At 41.8% G+C, this 22,041-nt stretch overlaps 1 protein-coding gene across 1 annotated transcript; it reads right to left on the minus strand.

The window, feature by feature from the left end:
- Positions 1-273: 273 nt before the first annotated feature.
- ASB17 (ankyrin repeat and SOCS box containing 17) lies at positions 274-12,591 on the minus strand. Its single transcript, XM_030207153.1, has 3 exons — positions 12,191-12,591; positions 1,294-1,573; positions 274-603 (listed from the first exon to the last, which is right to left on the minus strand). The coding sequence occupies exons 1-3, from the start codon at positions 12,589-12,591 to the stop codon at positions 397-399; spliced, it is 888 nt and encodes a 295-aa protein (XP_030063013.1). The 3' UTR covers positions 274-396.
- Between the last annotated feature and the right edge of the window lie 9,450 nt (positions 12,592-22,041).

Consider the following 22,041-nt stretch of genomic DNA (forward strand, 5'->3'; position numbering starts at 1 on the left):
GTCTGTGATTATTCAGCACCACTGTCCATCCATAAAGCAGCACCAAATCTGTGTATTTATTTTTTTTAATGCTGCAGCTGGCTTTTACAAAAAGTGCTATTTGAATATGCTGTTGGGTTAGCAAACAGAACAAAAAATATTTGGAAAAAACATGTTTGACCCGATTTTTTTTTTTACTTTTCTATGGGATAAAGTAACATACATTACTGTGCTGTGTGGGAAAAATTTTAAACAGGTGGGCAGATCATGCTGGAACTTTAATTGACCTACACATTCCAGATGACTGAGGACAATGCAGACTACTAGTTTTTTTCTGCTAGTGGTACTAGATATATTTCATCCCATATTCTAACTATAGCTAAAATGATACTTATCTATGGCTAGCCAGTAAGTTTATTAAGTTTCTAAGTTCAGGTAGTGTTGTAGAATAATGGGAATTGGCAGGAAAACTATACCAGATGGAAGCTGGGTTTTAGTTAGTAGTTGGTTCCTTATAGCCAATCTGCAGAGGTGTAAAAGTTCACATGGTTCTTTGTCTCTTGTAGAAGGAATGTAGTCTAGCCAATCAGAAATGATCGGATGTCTTCCAAAAGTCTGCTGTGTCTTGAAAAAAAGAAGAATATTGTTCAGTGAAAAACTGTATAACCTGTTTAGGCTTTACCACTGGTGGTGGTGGTGTTATAAATGTAATAGAATGATAACAGTTGCAATAAACAGATTTACAGTGTATATGTTTTTATTTCTTCATAGAGTTGCTTGTTTAAACACACGAGCTCCCAGATTCTGAGTCGTGCAACTTAAGATGCGCGCAAAAATCCAGTCACATTCTAGATTTGCATGTGCAACTTAATTAGTTGTCAATCAGTGCTGATAATTGCCACTTAAGCAATTATTGACACTAATTGGCATTAATTAGAATTTATGCACAGAACTGGACATTTTGACAATGTTATATTATCACAGAAAAATGTCCAAATCATAAGCCTGCCCTAGTCCTGCCCAAAATACGCCTCCAACACGCTGCCTTGAGATTTAGACAAACTGCAGAGAAAAACGTCTTTAAAATTAGTTTTGAAAATAGTAATGTGGGTATTTTTGCAAAAAAAAAAAAAAAGTCCATCTGCTACTTTGTGCCATTTTTGGATGTTTTCCTGTTTCAAAAATGAGCTTCCTAAAAGTCGCTATTGGCACGTGTGTGTGATCTTTACATGTAACTGTTGACTACTTATACATCTATTTGTATGTGTGTTAATATACATGTATCAAAGATGGCACGCGGATGCACACACCTACCTTAATTTCCGTGACTGGGATGGAGGAAAGAACTCTGGTGCATAGTTGTAGACATCTCTTCGCATCTTCGTGGATGTCTATTAATTCATGATCATCCATTATTCTCACTCTTGATGGGTAGAAGAGAATTGTGAACACTATGTTGATTGGCTTTTTTTCCATTTCCAGAATCCCATATTGAAGGAGTATTTTTAGGATACTAGATTGCCTAGTCTGAGCAACATAAAGCAAAGGAGTGATGCCACTAAGTGGACTTGGGCAGTAGACTGGTGTGAAAGTTCTGTAAAATATAATAGATTATTTAGTACTATACTATATTTCTTGCTGAATGACCATAAACCCTTATTTTAACCAATGGTAAAAGGATTTTGATAAAGTAGTAATTCAACAGTGTTACAGTTCCACTTACTTTCTTATCTTTCATTAAAACATATTATGTAACGAGGCAACTATGCTGCAAAATAGCCATCATTAAATTTCCTCGTGCTGCAACATACTCCTTTATCGTAGAAAACATTTGACTTTGCACTTACAGTAATGTCCTTTATGGACCAGTTTGTTCATAGAAGGAACTCGTTAAGGAATTGTCTATGAAGCTAATTATTATTCTGGTTGTAATTACAAAATGACACATTTAGCAAAACTGCAATTAAAGGCATTGTTTTGTTTCTAGGGGAACATACTAGAATCTCTGAGTAGTGTTGAGGCTAGATTTTCCAGCTCAGCTTGTTTTCTTTATAAGCAGCTTTACCAATTCAGGATAGCCATCGCTGCATTGCTGTCTCAGAAAGCAAGCAACAGTTGATAGCGAATTGTGGAAAATACCTCGGCCCTCATATAATAAAATGTGGATATAAAAATCCAATTTCTAGGGATGTGCATTTGTTTGAAATGACATGCAAAAATGTAAACATTTTCCATGTCATTTCATATATTTTTCAACCTGAAATGATGGGGGGGGGGGGGGGGCATGACATTTTGTTTCCCCCCTCCCCCAGTGTTGTTAACAGTAGGCACTATGGGGAAAGAAAACTACCCTTATCCCTGGTCACACTTCCAATCCCCAATCCTACTTCCAATCCCCTTTCTGATAACACATACCCCCTCCTGATCACAGTCTGAAGCCCGACCTCCTCCATCAACAGTATAAGCAAAGTATCAACCCCCTGTACAATCCCCCAAAGTATCAGCATCAATCCCTCCTCAACCACCTCCACCAAAGAGGCAGTCAACCTTCCCTCTGCTGCCCCCCCCCCGACATTTATTGGGGATATCTTTGATGTTATAGTGTTGGTGCAGGAGTGATCCCATTTTGATCCCAGCCCATGGCCACCTAGAAAATTTTTGTAGGTATTGATACCTTTTATTGGACCATGAGAATAATCCATAGACTACATCATCAATCTATATTAGTTCAATATAGACTATCAGAGTCTATGTAGACTCCAATATGTAAATAATGAATTAGCATACAGATTAATTTCATATGCATGTTATATGGCTTCATAGAAGAAAATTTACATGTTTGTTTTTTGAAATTATTTCTTCGGCTATGCCGCTCTACCCTGGTTTGTAATTTTTATAGCTGAACATAGTGTATTCTCTGGATTCTTGCAGTCACCTCGTTATCGAGCTAGTATGCCACAAAACACCTGAAGTGTGCTGAAATCCCATATAAACAGATGTCTTGTTTACTAATCATAATCATAGAGCGGTATTTCCCTAGAAATTCCCATGTTTCTAATTTAACTAATTAGGATGCTTGTATTAATTGCTGCTTTTTTGCAAAATAGTATGGTTAAAAATCTTAAAATAAACGTTACTGTACAACAACAGTAATCCCCTCTGAATAAACTATTTACTCTTCATTAATGCCTTCTCTAGAAGTGCTGAAAGTCAAATGTAAAGCTGAAGTTCAGCCAAACAGGAATTATTGCTTGAATATCCTATATAATAATTCTCACCTCTAACAGGATGTGCTTGGGACCCTGCCTGCCGGAAGTGGTCTGCTAGGCAGGCAAGCACTGACCTCAGTGACAGACAATTTGGCAAAGCAAAACAATCTGAGTGCTGGCCATTAGGACACAGGGTTGATAGGAGAGTTCTAAAAGACTGAAGGAACCGAAAGTGTTAAATGGGGGGGAGGGAGGAGTTCTGATGACTGAAACATATGAACATTTGGGAAAGGAAAACAATCTGAATGCTGGCCATTAGGACACAGGGTAGATAGGAGAGTTTTAAAAGACTGAAGGAAACGAAAGTGTTAAACTGGAGAAGGGGGGGGGGGGAGTTGTGAATGACTGAAAGACATGCAAATTTGGGACAGGAAAACAATCTCAATGCTGGCCATTAGCACACAGGATACATTAGGAGAGTTTTAAAAGACTGAAGGAACCAAAAGTGTTCAGGGGGGGAGGGCAAGTTCTGAATGAATGAAAGAAATGAAAATTTACGAGAGGAACACAATCTGAATGCCAGGCATTTGTACACAGGGTAGATAGGACACTTTAAAAAAAAAAATGAAGGACGTGAAAGTATTACATCTTGGGGGAGGGGTGAGGAGGAAAGCGGTGGGGTATCCGGATACTGGGCGTTAGGGCCACGGGGGTACATAGACTTTTGAAAGCCTTAAGGAACCCAAAGTATGGGAAGGAGGAAGAAAAGGAGGGGAGGGAACGGGGTGAGGGGCATTAGGAACAGGGGAGGGGGCCCTGTCACACACTCTCATTCTCACACACACACTGTCACACAGACAGTCTCACTCTGTCACGTACCCGCACATTCACTCTGGCTCTCTCTCTCTCAAACATACACACTCCCAAGAAAAACCTTGCTAGCGCCCGTTTCATTCGTTCCAGAAACGGGCCTTTTTTACTAGTTTAAAATAAATATACAGTTAAGCATGTAACGTGCATTACTGTTTTCCATTTGAAACTGGCATTTTATTCTGACATATGCTTGTACTCAAAATATGTTAACTGTTTTCTGTTAATATTGATGTTTTTTCAGTTTCTAGGATTCAGTTTTATGTACTTGCCCCTGGATTCTAAATAGTGTGATTTAAGTTGCTCATGGAAATCCAGTCGTATTCTGGATTTGTGCGTGCAACTTAATTACTTAACAAGCCAATCAGCGCTGATAATTGCCACTTAAGTAATTATTGACACTAATTAGCATTTATGCCCACAACTATCTAAGCACATTCTATAACGTGCTGCACGTAAATTTTAAGTCATATAGTTGAAAGGGGAGCATGACCATGGGTGGGTCATGGGCATTTGTAAAATCTATGCGCATTGTTATAGAATACACCTTCTCCACGCCCAATTTAGGTGTTGGCATTTACACAGTTTTGCTTGGCATAACTGCCTGTCACTAAATTTAGTCATGCGGATGGGTGCTCGCCGTATTCTATAAGCCAGGTGGAACTTTAGATGTATTCTATAAAATATAGGCATACTTTATAGGATATGCCTAGGCTTTTTTTTTTTTTTTTTTTGCTGTGCAGAATTTTCAGGCACCATACAGTGGTGGAAATAAGTATTTGATCCCTTGCTGATTTTGTAAGTTTGCCCACTGACAAAGACATGAGCAGCCCATAATTGAAGGGTAGGTTATTGGTAACAGTGAGAGATAGCACATCACAAATTAAATCCGGAAAATCACATTGTGGAAAGTATATGAATTTATTTGCATTCTGCAGAGGGAAATAAGTATTTAATCCCTCTGGCAAACAAGACCTAATACTTGGTGGCAAAACCCTTGTTGGCAAGCACAGCGGTCAGACGTCTTCTGTAGTTGATGATGAGGTTTGCACACATGTCAGGAGGAATTTTGGTCCACTCCTCTTTGCAGATCATCTCTAAATCATTAAGAGTTCTGGGCTGTCGCTTGGCAACTCGCAGCTTCAGCTCCCTCCATAAATTTTCAATGGGATTAAGGTCTGGTGACTGGCTAGGCCACTCCATGACCCTAATGTGCTTCTTCCTGAGCCACTCCTTTGTTGCCTTGGCTGTATGTTTTGGGTCATTGTCGTGCTGGAAGACCCAGCCACGACCCATTTTTAAGGCCCTGGCGGAGGGAAGGAGGTTGTCACTCAGAATTGTACGGTACATGGCCCCATCCATTCTCCCATTGATGCGGTGAAGTAGTCCTGTGCCCTTAGCAGAGAAACACCCCCAAAACATAACATTTCCACCTCCATGCTTGACAGTGGGGACGGTGTTCTTTGGGTCATAGGCAGCATTTCTCTTCCTCCAAACACGGCGAGTTGAGTTCATGCCAAAGAGCTCAATTTTTGTCTCATCTGACCACAGCACCTTCTCCCAATCACTCTCGGCATCATCCAGGTGTTCACTGGCGAACTTCAGACGGGCCGTCACATGTGCCTTCCGGAGCAGGGGGACCTTGCGGGCACTGCAGGATTGCAATCCGTTATGTCGTAATGTGTTACCAATGGTTTTCGTGGTGACAGTGGTCCCAGCTGCCTTGAGATCATTGACAAGTTCCCCCCTTGTAGTTGTAGGCTGATTTCTAACCTTCCTCATGATCAAGGATACCGCACGAGGTGAGATTTTGCGTGGAGCCCCAGATCTTTGTCGATTGACAGTCATTTTGTACTTCTTCCATTTTCTTACTATGGCACCAACAGTTGTCTCCTTCTCGCCCAGCGTCTTACTGATGGTTTTGTAGCCCATTCCAGCCTTGTGCAGGTGTATGATCTTGTCCCTGACATCCTTAGACAGCTCCTTGCTCTTGGCCATTTTGTAGAGGTTAGAGTCTGACTGATTCACTGAGTCTGTGGACAGGTGTCTTTCATACAGGTGACCATTGCCGACAGCTGTCTGTCATGCAGGTAACGAGTTGATTTGGAGCATGTACCTGGTCTGTAGGGGCCAGATCTCTTACTGGTTGGTGGGGGATCAAATACTTATTTCCCTCTGCAGAATGCAAATAAATTCATATACTTTCCACAATGTGATTTTCCGGATTTAATTTGTGATGTGCTATCTCTCACTGTTACCAATAACCTACCCTTCAATTATGGGCTGCTCATGTCTTTGTCAGTGGGCAAACTTACAAAATCAGCAAGGGATCAAATACTTATTTCCACCACTGTATATACAGAATTATAAGCCTGCAAGTCTGACCAGAAAAACAATACAAATGCTGTAATCTAATCTCGATACATTTTGAGGGTTCAAACTATTCATAAGGAAGAAAATAGCAGCAGTAAACATTATAAGACTCTTTTAGTTTGCACAATTTTCCTTCTTCTTGCAGTACCATAGACCAAGCTTGAGCTCCAGCTGTACCATGATTTATTTACAGCTAAATATCTTCTTTGCTTATCCCATGTTTCCTTGAATTTCAGTAGTGGTTTTGTCTCTATTAGTTCAATTAGGAGGCTGTTTCATGCATTCTGGATGCTTTTGTTTGGAGAAATATTACCTCATGGTAGCTTCGAGTTTCTCCCCATCAGCTACATAGGGGCAAGTCTATAAACTGAATGCTAACATTTACATGCTAAATACTTGTTTAAATGATTAGATTGCCGGCATATACGTGTGTTTTGAAATGCAAAAAATCTGCCTGTTATTCTATAAATACATGCATTTCTCACATAGGGGTCCTTTTACTAAGCTTTGGGAAAAAGGGCCCTGCGGTAGCGGCAGGGGCCATTTTTCGTGCTCACAAGGACCCTTTTTACTGCAGTGGGTAAAAAGCCCCCCCCCCCCCCAAAATGGCCATGCAGTGGGGAGCACTTACCGCCACCCACTGAAGTGGCAGAAAGGGCTCCCACAACAACCGGGCAGCGTGAGACGACGCCTGATTACCGCCGAGATAGGGCCGTTCTATTAAAAAAAAGTTTTTCTGGTAAACCGGAAATGGCGCACACTCAAGCTGGAACTGCCACTGGCAGCCACGTTTGGCTGGCAGTAGTCCCGAGTTAGCATGTGGTAAGCCCGCGTTGGGCTTACCGACACTTTGTAAAAGGTCCCCTTAGTGCGTATTTTACAGGTAAGTATATACATAGGTGAAGCATGGGTTTGACTCATACTTATGCATGGAACTTATAGAATACTGTGTTTACTGCTGTAATTATTCCCTATGTTCAGCTTATACTTACTGTACAATGCCTTTGGGTGAATTTCTTTAAAAATATGATAAATAAATCCTAATAAATAGTCAATAATCAGCTAATAGCAGTAAGTGGGGTTTTTTTTAAATGTTGATTGTTGCCGGCTAAATTAGCTCTGGATATTCTGCAGTTCAATCTCTGGCACAGCAGGTTTAGCACCCCCTGTCGTGTAGCGGCTGAATTGCACCCTCCGAGTGAGAGAGTTTCTGGGGATGCCTAGCCCTATAGCCCTCACTCTCTCACATTCACATTTTCCCATTCTACTATATTCAGGATTTTATGGACCTCCATCATATCTCCCCCTCAGCCTCTCTAAGATGAAGAGCCCTAACCACTTTAGTCTTTCCTCTTAATCCCTTAATCATTGTGCTCACCATTCTTTGTACTTTTTCCAGTTCTACTACATCTGTTCTGAGATTTGGTGATCAGAATTGCACATAATATTGAAGACAAGCAAAAAAGCCCGTTTTGTGAAAAATGAAACGGGCCCTAGCAAGGCTATCGTCTAATCGCAATTATGTTTTAAATCTCTCTTCCCTGCCTTCTCCACCATCCATATCCAGCAATTCTCCTTTGTCCCCTACCCTCCCATCTGTGTCCAGCGATTTCTCGTCTGCCCTCCCCTCCCATCCATGTCCAGCGGTCTCCTCTCTCCCCTGCCTTCCCCTCCATGTCCAGCGATTCCCCTCTCCCCTCGCATCCATGTCTAGCGATTCTTCTCTGCCCTCTCCTCCCCTCCAATCCCCTCCCATGTCCAGTGACTCACCCCAACCCCCACCTGCCTCCCTTTTAAGCACCCGAGATCCAGTTCAACCCCAGCCCTCACCTGCCCGCCCTCTTCTCCCACAACAGCCCTCCTTTCTTTCTTTCCTTCCTTCCTTCCTTAAAAACATCTATTTTACCTCAAGTCGCAGCAGCGGCAGGCTCGGCTCGCGTACAGCCTTTCCCTTTCCTTCCCTCTGTGTCCCGCCCTCCTCTGATGTAATTTCCTCCTTCCGTGAGGGCGGGACACTGAGAGGGAAGGAAAGGGAAGACTGGAGGCGAGCCGATTATGTAGTAGCTCGTTTGCATACAGTTACGAACCTAGCCAGCCGTCCAGGGATGCAGATTGAGAAATTATTATATAGAGGAGGGTCTCACCATGGAGGATACATAGTTATTATGATAGTCTTTGTTTTATTCTCTATTTGTTTCCTAATAATTCCTACAACAACAAAGAGAGTCCAAATCTCTCGAAAAAAACACACGTAAAAAACAATATTATGTTCCCTTGTTTATTACCTTGCTTCCCATTCCTATCGTTTGCCTTTTTTGTCGACTATGATGTATTTTTTGATAATTAGGTTCCTATTTTTCTTTATAATTTCGTTATTTGTTTTTCCTTTTAGTTTTCAAATACATATAGTTCCATCTTGTTTGTTATATCGATGTATGCAAACCTGTGGTTCCTTCTCATATTTTCTCATTACACAATATTTTTCCATTTATCATTTTTTAAAGCCATTCCTAGCCACGTATTTTATTTGCTCATTTTTAATTCGCAGTAGTGATTGCATCACATTCTGGTCGATATTATACCTACAGTACATATGATATATAACCATCTTGCGCTCTGTGCAGCCTTATTTGCCACATTACTCGACAATTTACCAAGGTGCATTAAATGTATATCATTTCTTTAGTTGACAGCTGTGGTTAGCGTATAGTTCATACACGTCATTGATTGCTTTTGACAGTTTGCCTTGTCACTCTGTTTTCTTTTAAATACACTCATTCTTTAATTCTTATTGGCTCTCATAAACGTCATATGTCATCTTACGTTGTGGACGTCGCTTTGAACTTCAAATAGTAGTGTTCTCTCTACACCGGCTTTCATTTTGATTACATGGTTCATGCATCGGTCGGACAGTATTAGCAGGCAAGTTTTTTACAATATGTATTGGATATAAGTACAATACGATAGATTCCCATCAGTTTCCATTATTAAATCTAGTTGTATCTTGTGGTTAAGTGTGTATTGCAAGTTTTTCTATATATAAGTGCACATCGTTTAGAACAATTGTTCAACAAAAGAGCTACCCTCGGAGAGTGCATATCATTTAAGTCTTATTGAAAGGGTTTTTACCCTTCAGTTATTATTGTTTTTCATTTATAAACCCAACTGATTTTTTAGCCAAGTAGGTACTGTGCTCTTTGATTATCACCTTTTTAGTCTAACCGGCAATTCTAAAAACAACCCGAACGTTAACTCCTTTGAACGTTAACTCTTGAGTATTTTAGTCCTTACATGTAAACGCTTATTGTGCATTCCACATAAGTGACCGTGGCGACTATATGTTTAGTACGGTGCTTTTTTCAAGGATATAATATACATCCTTTTTAAGCTAACCGGTGTTCGCGTCCCTGTAGGGCCCATGCCATTCATCATTCCTTTTATTTAGATATTTTTTTCAGAAATAAACGTGGTGGTATATCACTTTTCATTTATCTTCTTATCCTTCATAGATTTGCATACACATTTATTTATATATATGTTTTCGTCCAGATTTGTCTTAATTTGAGTGAACCTTCGGATGAACATCTATATATGCCAATTTATAGGTACGTCACATTTTATTTAAACTATACCTACGTAAGTTCATTATGTTTTGTTGTCATATATATATATATTTTAATCTTTGGTTCTTATTATCTAAGTATGGCTATATTTATAATTGCACATCAATATTTAAAATACCATTAATGTACGTCAGCCTGTAGTCCTAGGTTATATATACTCTTTGGTCGTATTATCATATATGTTCTTTGGTTACATTATCATTTCTATTATTCATGTCCTTTCAATCCCTGCCTTTACAAGATAACCTTATATGTTTATGTTTTAAACGTCTACCATTATTACTATATATACTGCCTTTGTAGATTTGATATATATTTTTATTGAGCCTTTTCTCAATGCGGTTTATCTTATATCTTACATTTTTTATGTTTATTTTAAATATACATGCTTATGTATTTATGATGTTTTATTAATTTTTATGATATATGTGTTGTATTTTTGTTTTATTTTAGACCCCTGAAGAAGGTCTCTTTGGCCGAAACACGGACCGTGTAGGGTCTTTATAAATAAATTTGGCTTTTTTATATTTGCGATTTTAGTTTGGTCTTTCTGTATATCTTCCGTTTTTGTTGTTTCTCCTAATAATTCCTGACGTTCTCTTTGCTGTTGTGGCTGTTGCCACACACTGAACTGTGTTAAGAAAACATTCATAACAGGTAAGCAACTTTGTTCTCTAGGAAGGTCATTCATTTTTGGTAAAGTATAATAATAAATTGTTGGTTATCAAGCATTTTATGAATGCTTTCATATTTTCTTAATAAAACTATGAATATCTCAGGTTTGAATGACACATTTTTAAGACTTGTATATACAGAATCTTTCACAATGTAAAGTTACTGTATTGTCAAAGCTAGTCAAAGATTGTCCCATAAAGTTATCTATTGGGTGTGTAAATATGATGAATTCACACAACTGTAGTTCTCTAATTAAGTCTGCACAAGTAAGGCCAACTGCTAGTCAACAAAACATAGAACTAATAGCGGACACAGGCCGGGAGACAGTATGGAGTGTGCAGGGGTGTGCTGGTAAATTTTTAACAACAGGCTCTTTCTCCGGACGTAGCCAGCTCTGCAGTTGGAAGGGCCAGGGGTGGTGGGGGGGAAGCAACACTTGCCTCTCTCTCCTTCCTCTCTTCGTGCGGGCACGCTAAGCATACCTTTGCTGGCAGCCAATAAATGGACTGCCACCACTCCCAACGTCTTGCTCTGAGCAGCATGCTAGAACTTCTCTCTCATGCTGGAGAAGTCCCAGCCTGCTGCCCAGAGCTGGAAACAAGGAGCGGGGAGCAGCAGTAGTCTATTTACTTGGCTGGAAGGGCTCACCACCAGCAAAGTAAAAGATAATTCAGCAGGGGGCCCAAGCCCACATTTTGGCAGCCAGTTGTTAAAGTAGCCATGGAGGGCCCTACTTTAACAACCGGCTCCCAAAATTCTTAAAATCTTAACAACCGGCTCTTGCGAGCCTGTGAGAGCCTGCTCCAGCACACCACTGGGAGTGTGGATACTCAATAACTGCTTAACAGACAGTGGAAAATGTGTTTAGTACTCATTTCCAACTTTTAAAAATACTGTATTACACAGCAACATTGATACTGTATTACTACTTTTCTTGTAATTACATTTTTATTTTTTTGCCAGCAAAATTAGTGATAGTTTAAAGGTATCTTGTTGTGGAAGTGAAAGCAACCATAGATTAAAGAGAGAGAATCTAACTTTACATTTCTGTTTTCATGATGTCTTCTTTCTGGAGATATTGCAAAACAGGTACTCAAGAAAAATAAAGATTCCATCGTATAAAGGCAGATGCAGACTGGATGGACCGTACAGGTCTTTATCTGCCGTCATTTACTATGTTTACTATATGTTAGATAGTACATAAGCACTGCCATGCTGGGAAAAGGCCAAAGGTCCATCAAGCCCAGCACTCCGTCTCCAACAGCGGCCAATCCAGGCCCCAAGAACCTGGCAAAACCCCCAAATTTAATAACGATCAATGGACTTTTCCTTCAGGAATCTGTCCAGACCCCCTTTAAACGCAGCAAGGCCAGCTGCCGTCACATGCATATATACCTTTTACAATCCATTTGCTAGAAAAGTTTTTTTTTTTTTACAAAATTAGATCAGTTGTTACTGTACCTCCAGATTAATGCCAAACTGCAGCTCCTGTCCTGAATGTAATCTCTGGTCTTCTGTAAAAGCAGTTCAACAAACTTGGAGTTCCCTTTTCTTGCAAAAACCCAGTATAGAATTGTGTTCACACATATTTCGGTAAACTCATGATTAAAATGTTTTTCGAGGCGATATTCTGATCGCTTCACAAAAGTGATATAATCTGAGATAAGAATATCAAATCCATCCAGATCAACATGCCTCAGTATTTTTGCCAGAGTCCTGTAAACTCTGGGTTCATAACACTGATACCCCCACTGACCAGGGAATTGTAAAGATGGTCTCCTAACAATTCTATCAACAAGATCAATGAATATATTGTTTTTCTGACAGCAAGCTTTACAATTTAATCTACAAAGGTCAGACATTTCTGCTTAAAATGCAAACATGCACCACAGCTGAGGTCAGAGGATTGCTACATGAGGTCACAATATTGTAATTGTTTGGCAGGGTGCAGGAGGCACTGAGAAATCCTGAAATATTGGTTTTGATAGTAAGACCTCAGCAAAATATATTCAGTAAGTTATATTTTTGGAAAACACTAAATTTTTACAATTAAATTTGCACATTTTCTGAATGTGCTTTATTAGAAAGGAGCATATATTAATATGATCTTGGCAAACACTAAATAAAACCTTTTTGTGTGTACAGTAGTTTATATTAAAGCTATTAGAGTAATAGAATATTATCAGAAACCATGTCAAGTAAAATTTGTTTGCAAAGAAATAAGAAGTTCTATATTAGGCAAGCCCAGCCCCACCTCGAGCACCTTTGTAACTGGTTCTGTTGGTCTCCTGGCTCCTGCTTGCCAAGTCCAGCTTCTCTCCTGGTTTCTGCCAGCCAAGTTCCGCTTGTCTCTTGGTTCCCGTTTGCCACGTTCCACTTGTGTCTTGGGTTTCTGCTTGCGAAGTTCCACTTGTGTCTTGGTTCCTGCTTGCCAAGTTCCACTTGTGTCTTGGTTCCTGTTTGTCAAGCCCAGCTTGTTTCCTGGTTCCTGCTTGTCAAGTTCTGCTTGTCTCCTGGTTCCTGCTTGCCAAGTTCCGCTTGTTTTCTGGTTTCTGCTTGTTAAGTCCAGCCTTGTCTCTTAGCTTTTTGCTGTGCCAAGCTCTTGTCTTTCCTCTTCTCCTTCTACTCTGGAAGTGACCTGTCTGCTGTGGTTGGGAATCTGGCTACGATCCAAGGGCTCACCACCCAGGATCACAGCACCGGGTAAATAGTGCTTAACCGGCTATCCGCTGATATTCAGTGGAGGATAACTGGCTAGTCCCTGCTGAATATCCATGGTTAGCGGCTAGCAGATAGCCAGTTATATCACCCAATATAATCAGCTATCCGCCGATTTTCAAAGCTGGTTCAGTGGCCATATTTAGCCATGTGAAAACATGGGATATGTTTGGCCGGTTTAAAGATAACTGGCTAAGTTTGACTTAGTCAGTTATCTTTAAGCTGCCCGAAAATAAACTGGATATTCAATGCCAGTCACCAGAATGGCCTGGCATTGAATATCTGGGTTCAGTGCCGACCGTGGGAATTAACTGGTCTAACTTTCACAGTCTGAATATCAGCCCCTCTATGGCCTATCCAGTCAGCCCATCCATGCCATCTACTCTTCTTTAAACTCCCTTAGAGATCCTATGTTCTTGTCCCAAGCTCTCTTGAATTCAGATACCGTTTTTGTTTCCACCACTTCCACCAGGAGGCCGTTCCATTAATTCACCACCCTTTTCATGACGAAGTATTTCCTCAGGTTACTTCTAAGTCTATCCCTTTCCACCTTCATCCAATGCCCCCTCGTTCCAGAGCTTCCTTTCAATTGCTAGAGACTCGCCTCCTGTGCTTTTATGCCATATAGGTGTTTAAGTGTCTCTATCATATCTCCCCTCTCCCACATTTCTTCCAAATACATTTTGAGAGCTTTAAGTCTGTCCGCATATGCTTTATGACAAAGACCACTGACCATTTTAGTAGCAGCCCTCTGGACTGACTCCATCCTGTTTATATCTTTTTGAAGTTGCATTATCCAGAATTGCACACGGTATCACCTCCTTACTGGCCATTCTTCTCCCTATGCATCAAAGCATCCTTTATTTTTATTTTTGTTACATTTGTACCCCGCGCTTTCCCACTCATGGCAGGCTCAATGCGGCTTTCATGGGGCAATGGAGGGTTAAGTGACTTGCCCAGAGTCACAAGGAGCTGCCTGTGCTTGAAGTGGGAATCGAACTCAGTTCCTCAGTTCCCCAGGACCAAAGTCCACCACCCTAACCACTAGGCCACTCCTCCACTCTCTAGCTTTCACCGTTGCTTTTTCTACCTGTTTGGCCACCTTAAGATCATCATGTATGATCACTCCCAAGGCCCGCTCCTCTTTCATGCAGAAAAGTTCTTCACCCCCTATACTGTACCGTTCCTTTGGGGTTTTGTAGCCCAAACACATGACCCTGCATTTTTTAGCATTAAATCTTATCTGCCAAATTCCAGGCCAATCCTCTAGCTTTGCTAAGTCCTTCTTCATGTTATCCATACCATTAGGGATGTCTACCCTATTGTAGATTTTGGTATCATCTGCAAAGAGGCAAACCTTACCAGACAGCCTTTAAAAATATCATTTACAAAAATGTTAAAAAGAACCAGCCCAGGAACCAAACCTTGAGGCACACCACTGGTAACTTCCTTTTTCTCAGAATAAGCTCCATTTACCACTACCCTCTGTTGCCTTCCAAGCAGTTCCTAACCCAGTCAGTCACTTTATGGCCCCTACTGAGGGCACTCAGTTTACGAATTAGTCGTCTATGCAGAACCGTGTCAAAGGCTTTGCTAAAATCTAAATACACCACATCTAACGTTCTCCCTTGATCCAACTCTCTAGTCACCCAGTCAAAGAAATTGATCAGATTTGTCTGACAAGACTTGCCTCTAGTGAAACCACATTGCCTTGGGTCCATTAATCCATTGGATTTCAAAAACTTTACTATCCTCTGTTTTAAAAATGTTTCCATTAATTTACTTACCGCAGAAGTCAGACTTACCGGCCTGTAGTTCCCAACCTCTACCTTACTTCCGTTTTTGTGAAGAGAGACCACATCTGCCCTTCTCTTAGCATTTTGTGTTCACTAACCCCCTCTACTGGCCCCACTGCGTATACATGGGTGCCTTCCCACCTGATTCTTATGTGCGGGACCATCACTCTATTGTTTTCCATGGAGCAGAGAGGTTGGCTTTTTAATCTTTCCTCAGCTCATCAAACTATTGCCTTTTTGGTGCTTTCCCTTTTTTGGGGGGGACATTTTTTCTTCTTATTTTTCTTTTCTTGGTATTAAATTATTTAAATTAAACATTTTTATTTTTACAAATATTTCTTTTTTTCAATTTTTGGCCTTGTAAGGACTCAGAATCCTTCTGTTCCCTGGGAAGCATGGACTATTTTTGGATATGCGACTACTTGAGCTCTGGGGCCATAGAGCATCCATGCTGCAGTGACCACTCTCCTTCTCTCCAGCTCATTTCTCATGAATGAGCCCAGGAAGGTTTATTAGGGGGGTGCAGAGAGATTGTGGCAGTGGACACTTGACCTTTTTTTATTCTGTTTCGTATATTACTTAATTATGAATGTAAGTTAGGGGTCCTTTGACTAAGCTGTGGCAAAAAGTGGCTGTAGAATGCCCAGTGCACTAGTCATTTTTACTGCAGCCATAGATGTGGTCTTTTAGGGGGGGGGGGTTTGTATTAATGAACATGTGCTAATGTTGTGTTAGTGCGCAGCCATTAAAAAGTGTTACCATGTGAGCACTTACTGCCACCTATTTTGTAGGCAGTAAGGGCTCATGCTGTATTCCTATCCTAGTCAATCAGCATGCAGTAATGTAGCTGCACTAACTATTTTTATTTTATGTATTTATTTAGATTTTGTTCACACCTTTTTCAGTAGTAGCTGCAGGTGAGTTACATTCAGGTACACTGGATATTTCTCTGTCCCAGGAGGGCTCATAATCTAAGTTTGTACCTGAGGCAATGGAGGGTCAAGTGACTTGCCCAAGATCACAAGGAGCAGCAGTGGGATTTGAACTAGCTACCTCTGGATGTCAAGATTGGTGCTCTAACCACTAGGCCACTCCTCCACTCAGCAACACCCACTCTGTGCCCCAGAATTGTCGCCTCAAAAAAAAAACAACAATTAAAAATATTTTTTAGGACGCAGTATGCCATTTTACAGCTGTGGTAGGTGCATGTTAGAGCCTAAGAGAGCTTAGTAAAAGGGTCCCTTAAATTGCTATCAGCATTATTTGCAGGGCCAGTGCAAGGGGATTAGGTGCTATAGGTGAATGTTTAGCTATGTGCTCCCTCAATTAACTTGAAGGCCTTAGGCATACCCCTGAAATGTTGATAAACTCTACAGTCATGATCACCTTAATGCCATGCCTCCAAGACCAACCATAAGTGAAATATTAAACTTTATTTAGTATATATACAGTGGGGGAAATAAGTATTTGATCCCTTGCTGATTTTGTAAGTGTGCCCACTGACAAAGACATGAGCAGCCCATAATTGAAGGGTAGGTTATTGGTAACAGTGAGAGATAGCACATCACAAATTAAATCCGGAAAATCACATTGTGGAAAGTATATGAATTTATTTGCATTCTGCAGAGGGAAATAAGTATTTGATCCCCCACCAACCAGTAAGAGATCTGGCCCCTACAGACCAGGTAGATGCTCCAAATCAACTCGTTACCTGCATGACAGACAGCTGTCGGCAATGGTCACCTGTATGAAAGACACCTGTCCACAGACTCAGTGAATCAGTCAGACTCTAACCTCTACAAAATGGCCAAGAGCAAGGAGCTGTCTAAGGATGTCAGGGACAAGATCATATACCTGCACAAGGCTGGAATGGGCTACAAAACCATCAGTAAGACGCTGGGCGAGAAGGAGACAACTGTTGGTGCCATAGTAAGAAAATGGAAGAAGTACAAAATGACTGTCAATCGACAAAGATCTGGGGCTCCACGCAAAATCTCACCTCGTGGGGTATCCTTGATCATGAGGAAGGTTAGAAATCAGCCTACAACTACAAGGGGGGAACTTGTCAATGATCTCAAGGCAGCTGGGACCACTGTCACCACGAAAACCATTGGTAACACATTACGACATAACGGATTGCAATCCTGCAGTGCCCGCAAGGTCCCCCTGCTCCGGAAGGCACATGTGACGGCCCGTCTGAAGTTTGCCAGTGAACACCTGGATGATGCCGAGAGTGATTGGGAGAAGGTGCTGTGGTCAGATGAGACAAAAATTGAGCTCTTTGGCATGAACTCAACTCGCCGTGTTTGGAGGAAGAGAAATGCTGCCTATGACCCAAAGAACACCGTCCCCACTGTCAAGCATGGAGGTGGAAATGTTATGTTTTGGGGGTGTTTCTCTGCTAAGGGCACAGGACTACTTCACCGCATCAATGGGAGAATGGATGGGGCCATGTACCGTACAATTCTGAGTGACAACCTCCTTCCCTCCGCCAGGGCCTTAAAAATGGGTCGTGGCTGGGTCTTCCAGCACGACAATGACCCAAAACATACAGCCAAGGCAACAAAGGAGTGGCTCAGGAAGAAGCACATTAGGGTCATGGAGTGGCCTAGCCAGTCACCAGACCTTAATCCCATTGAAAACTTATGGAGGGAGCTGAAGCTGCGAGTTGCCAAGCGACAGCCCAGAACTCTTAATGATTTAGAGATGATCTGCAAAGAGGAGTGGACCAAAATTCCTCCTGACATGTGTGCAAACCTCATCATCAACTACAGAAGACGTCTGACCGCTGTGCTTGCCAACAAGGGTTTTGCCACCAAGTATTAGGTCTTGTTTGCCAGAGGGATCAAATACTTATTTCCCTCTGCAGAATGCAAATAAATTCATATACTTTCCACAATGTGATTTTCCGGATTTAATTTGTGATGTGCTATCTCTCACTGTTACCAATAACCTACCCTTCAATTATGGGCTGCTCATGTCTTTGTCAGTGGGCACACTTACAAAATCAGCAAGGGATCAAATACTTATTTCCCCCACTGTACATATAATGAGAGCAATTTCCAAAAGTCCTTTACCTGGGTAATTGGGCTGTTCGGAAATCCTCACTCTTACTGTGGCTAAAAGTTAGAGGCAGATAGTTCTTTTGAGTTGTGTGGTTACCAGGACTATTACTTTTCTTTGACTTCAATTCCCCCTCCCCCCCCTTGCTTCCCTAGGCAACTGCCTAATAGTTGGCCCCATTATGATTATTTGAGCACCTAAATTCAAGCCCAGACTGAATAAAGAGAGCTGTCTATTGCATGTAAGACATAAAGGGGCCCATTTACTAAGCTGCAGTAAAAGAGGCCCAGCGCTAGTAAAAATAGTCAAAACTGAAATGGCCATGTGGTACGTTCACACTTGCCGCATGGCCATTTCATGGGGGAGAACTTACTGCTACCCAGTGACATAGCTAGGTGGGGCCATGGGGGCCTGGGCCCCCCAAATTTACTCTGGGTCCCTGGTTGGCTGGTGGGGGTCCCCAACCCCCGCCAGCTGAAGACTTTGTCCAGTGCTAGCTAGCACTGGACAAAGTTTTCAGCTGGCGGGGGTTGGGGACCCCACCAGCCAGGGGCAGCGGGGCGGTGACCAACATGTGCCCCCCACCTTGGGTTCTGGTCCCCCTACCTTGGGCTCTGGCTCCCTCCCACTTCGAGGTCTGGCTACGCCCCTGCTGCCACCCATTTCCACTAGCGCCGGAAATGCTGTGGGCTGGGGGTGGAGCTACTGACTGTGTCTGCCAGATTTGCCAAACGGCAAACCCGTGGTGGGCTTACCACTTCTTAGTAAAAGGGCCCTAAATTTGTGTCCTTTGACTTCTAGGTTAAATAATTTTTTGCACAGTTATTACAGAAAAAAAACATGTCTTTCCAGTGATGAATGTTATGCTAAGTTATGCTAAATAGTGGCCAGCGCTGTCCTCCGCTTGGGACTTTTCTGCATGCTGAGGCCAATTTTCTCATAGCAGTAAAATAGCCCCATTTTCCCTATTAATGTCCATGTGCTAATTTCCCCATTAGTGTGTGGCCATTATCAAATGAGCACTTACACCTATTTTCTAGGTGGTAAGGGGGGGGGGGGGGGTGTCAAACGCTAATCATACTCTAATTGATTAGTGTGCTACGATGTAGCTGCTCTGACTGATTAGCACAGCACATGCCTACTCTCCACCCCCAGACATGCCCCCAGTGCTAAAAATTAAATTCTATATTTTAGTGTGTGGAAAGCGTGTGCCAAGCCTGAAACTACCATGGGATGATTGAGCGTGCCCCGCGTTAGTGCTTATCGCAGCTTAGTAAAAGGGCCCCTCAGTGCTTTAATATCAAAAAAATTAATGTATGTAATATGGTTGTACAGTGTATAAACATTTGGTACTTGAAAAAAGGTGCAGATGAGAATACGATTTTTATCAAGCAAACTGAGACCTTTTATAACATACTATACAAGCATTTTAAAGACCTTCTGTTTACAACTGATTTATCTACTTACTACTTAACATTTCTAAAGCGCTACAAGGGTTACGCAGCACTGTACAATTTAAACATAGAGGGACGGTCCCTGCTCAAAGAGCTTACAATCTAAGAGACAAGTGAACGGTCAGTCCGATAGGGGCTGTCACATTGGGGCAGTCTGGATTTACTGAACGGTAAGAGTTAGGTGCCGAATGCAGCATTGAAGAGGTGGGCTTTAAGCAAAGACTTGAAGATGGGCAGGGAGGGGGCTTGGCGTAAGGGCTCGGGAAGGTTGTTCCAAGCATAGGGTGAGGCGAGGCAGAATGAGCGGAGCCTGGAGTTGGCGGTGGTGGAGAAGGGTACAGAGAGGAGGGATTTGTCCTGTGAACGGAGGTTACAGGCGGGAACGTAAGGGGAGATGAGGGTAGAGAGGTAGTGAGGGGCAGCAGACTGAGTGCATTTGTAGGTAAGAAGATTTATGAACAATCTTTACCGACCGGTTAATAACAACTCAAATCAGGACCAAATATTAAGGTTTGATTATGTAAATTATGTGAATATATATGCAGTCAGTTTCAGGAGGAGTTACCCATCGTCATTTTTCTTGCAGTGATGCTCCAGTGAGGCTATAAAAGCTGTGATCTTCTCTTGCAGCAACTTCTGCCTTTCTTTCTCCAGTATGGTTTTATCCATAGACTTCTTGTAATTTGAAATCATCTGCTCTAAGATTCTTTTCTTTTCTCTCTTGGAAAGGGTGGCGTTAATTTGCACTTTCCCTCTGTCATCGTTAGCAGCAGATATATAAACAAATCTCTGGTAATGCCCAGCACTTGCATTAAAAGATCTGTTCCTGACGACACCTGAGAAGTTCTCTGTACGAGCCCTGTTTTGGCCCTCGCTAACCTTGTAAGCCGGGAGCCCCGGTGCTGATTTAAACTGTACTTTTACAAAAGTCCTGGACATTGGAGCAGACTGACTTCGTTTTCCCTGTCTGGCTGTGCTCGATGCAACTACAAAAGGAGGCTGTCTATTTACTCGATCAAGGGATTTTTCTCCGGCGTCTTTACTTAGGAAGAACTTTGCTTGATAACTTGTTCCTGTCAAAATTGTAGGTTGGGAACCTGGTCTCATGCTTGTTTTGCGTTCATTTTCCTGAAGCCTTGAGCGATCTGCGTCCCTTCTTGGCAGCTGCTTTGCAGAAAAGCATTGCTTTAACTTGGGAGCGTTCTGTCGGTTTTTCTCACGATTCTCTTTCGTGCTTGCTTCATTTTCGTGCAGAATATTGGGATTTTCAAAAGCCGTAGACGGCGAGCTGTAAATGCATCTGTCTATTTGATTCTTGCTCGGATTCTTTTCATCCCACCCATTGTTCTGAACTAAAACCTCACTGAATTGTGTTGGCAAAGATTCTGTTACTTTGGGAACCGGATTCCAGGCAGTCGCAGAAGAAGGCTGCAGAATTTCGTGATTTAATCCTTTGATGTCCCATTTTCCTGTGCATATTAACCCTTTCACACCAGACCGAATTTTGGCTGTGTCCGTCCTCGCTTCCTTATCAAGTTTCAGCGGTTTCCTTGCATCTAAATCACCAGAATTGCTTTCTGTTTCTAAAATTCCCCTTACAGATACACATACACTACTGCTTTTCAGGACAGATTTTCTAGAATTAACCACAACATCATGTTCTGAGTTTCTAAATATATTACATGCAATCATTTCATCTGAACTAACTTGCTGAGTTGAAAGTGAAACAGGATGGTCGAACAGGTCAAGATTTTCTTGAAACCGTGATTCATTTCTGATTAAGGACTTGTAATCCTGCTCAGTACGTTTGTTCCTTGATACATTTCTTTGATCGCGGTACTCACCCTGCAGGTTTATTAGTCGATTGTGAGTTTCCAGTTTGATGCTTCTAGTTTTCTCTTCACCAGAATTAACAGTAAGAGCTTTGTCTGTCGGTGCTGGAAACGGTTCCAAAGTTGTCCAGGCTTCTTTGCTGTGACCAGTGGTGGCCTTGATGTCGCTCAAAGTGCTTCGAATATCTATAATGCTGTTGGTAATCATCAATAAAGATCGATGATAATCCTTTTCAATTGTTAAGCTCTGAAGGTCTCGCTTTTTTTTCTCTTGGCTGTTGAGGCAAAGAGCTTTCACCAGCATTTCGCTCGATGCACCCAAATCCATGTTCAGTACTTGCTGGCTCTAAATACACTCCATAAATAGTCTTTTGAGGTATGAGCTGATATCTTCAGCTTGGTCTTGGCTTTGGGAGCTGGAGATTTTTTAAAATCCTGCTTCATTAGTG

The sequence above is a fragment of the Microcaecilia unicolor genome, chromosome 6, assembly GCF_901765095.1.
Source record: "Microcaecilia unicolor chromosome 6, aMicUni1.1, whole genome shotgun sequence".
Lineage (NCBI taxonomy): Eukaryota > Metazoa > Chordata > Amphibia > Gymnophiona > Siphonopidae > Microcaecilia > Microcaecilia unicolor.

Excerpts from the sequence above, each read along its gene's own strand:
- ASB17 (XM_030207153.1), bottom strand. The coding sequence starts at position 12,591 with ATGTCTGACCTTTGTAGATTAAATTGTAAAGCTTGCTGTCAGAAAAAC. Across the intron at positions 1,574-12,190 it reads AGTTTGGCATTAATCTGGAG|AACTTTCACACCAGTCTACT; the intron begins GTACAGTAACAA and ends TATATTTTACAG. Across the intron at positions 604-1,293 it reads TCCCAGTCACGGAAATTAAG|ACACAGCAGACTTTTGGAAG; the intron begins GTAGGTGTGTGC and ends CTTTTTTTCAAG.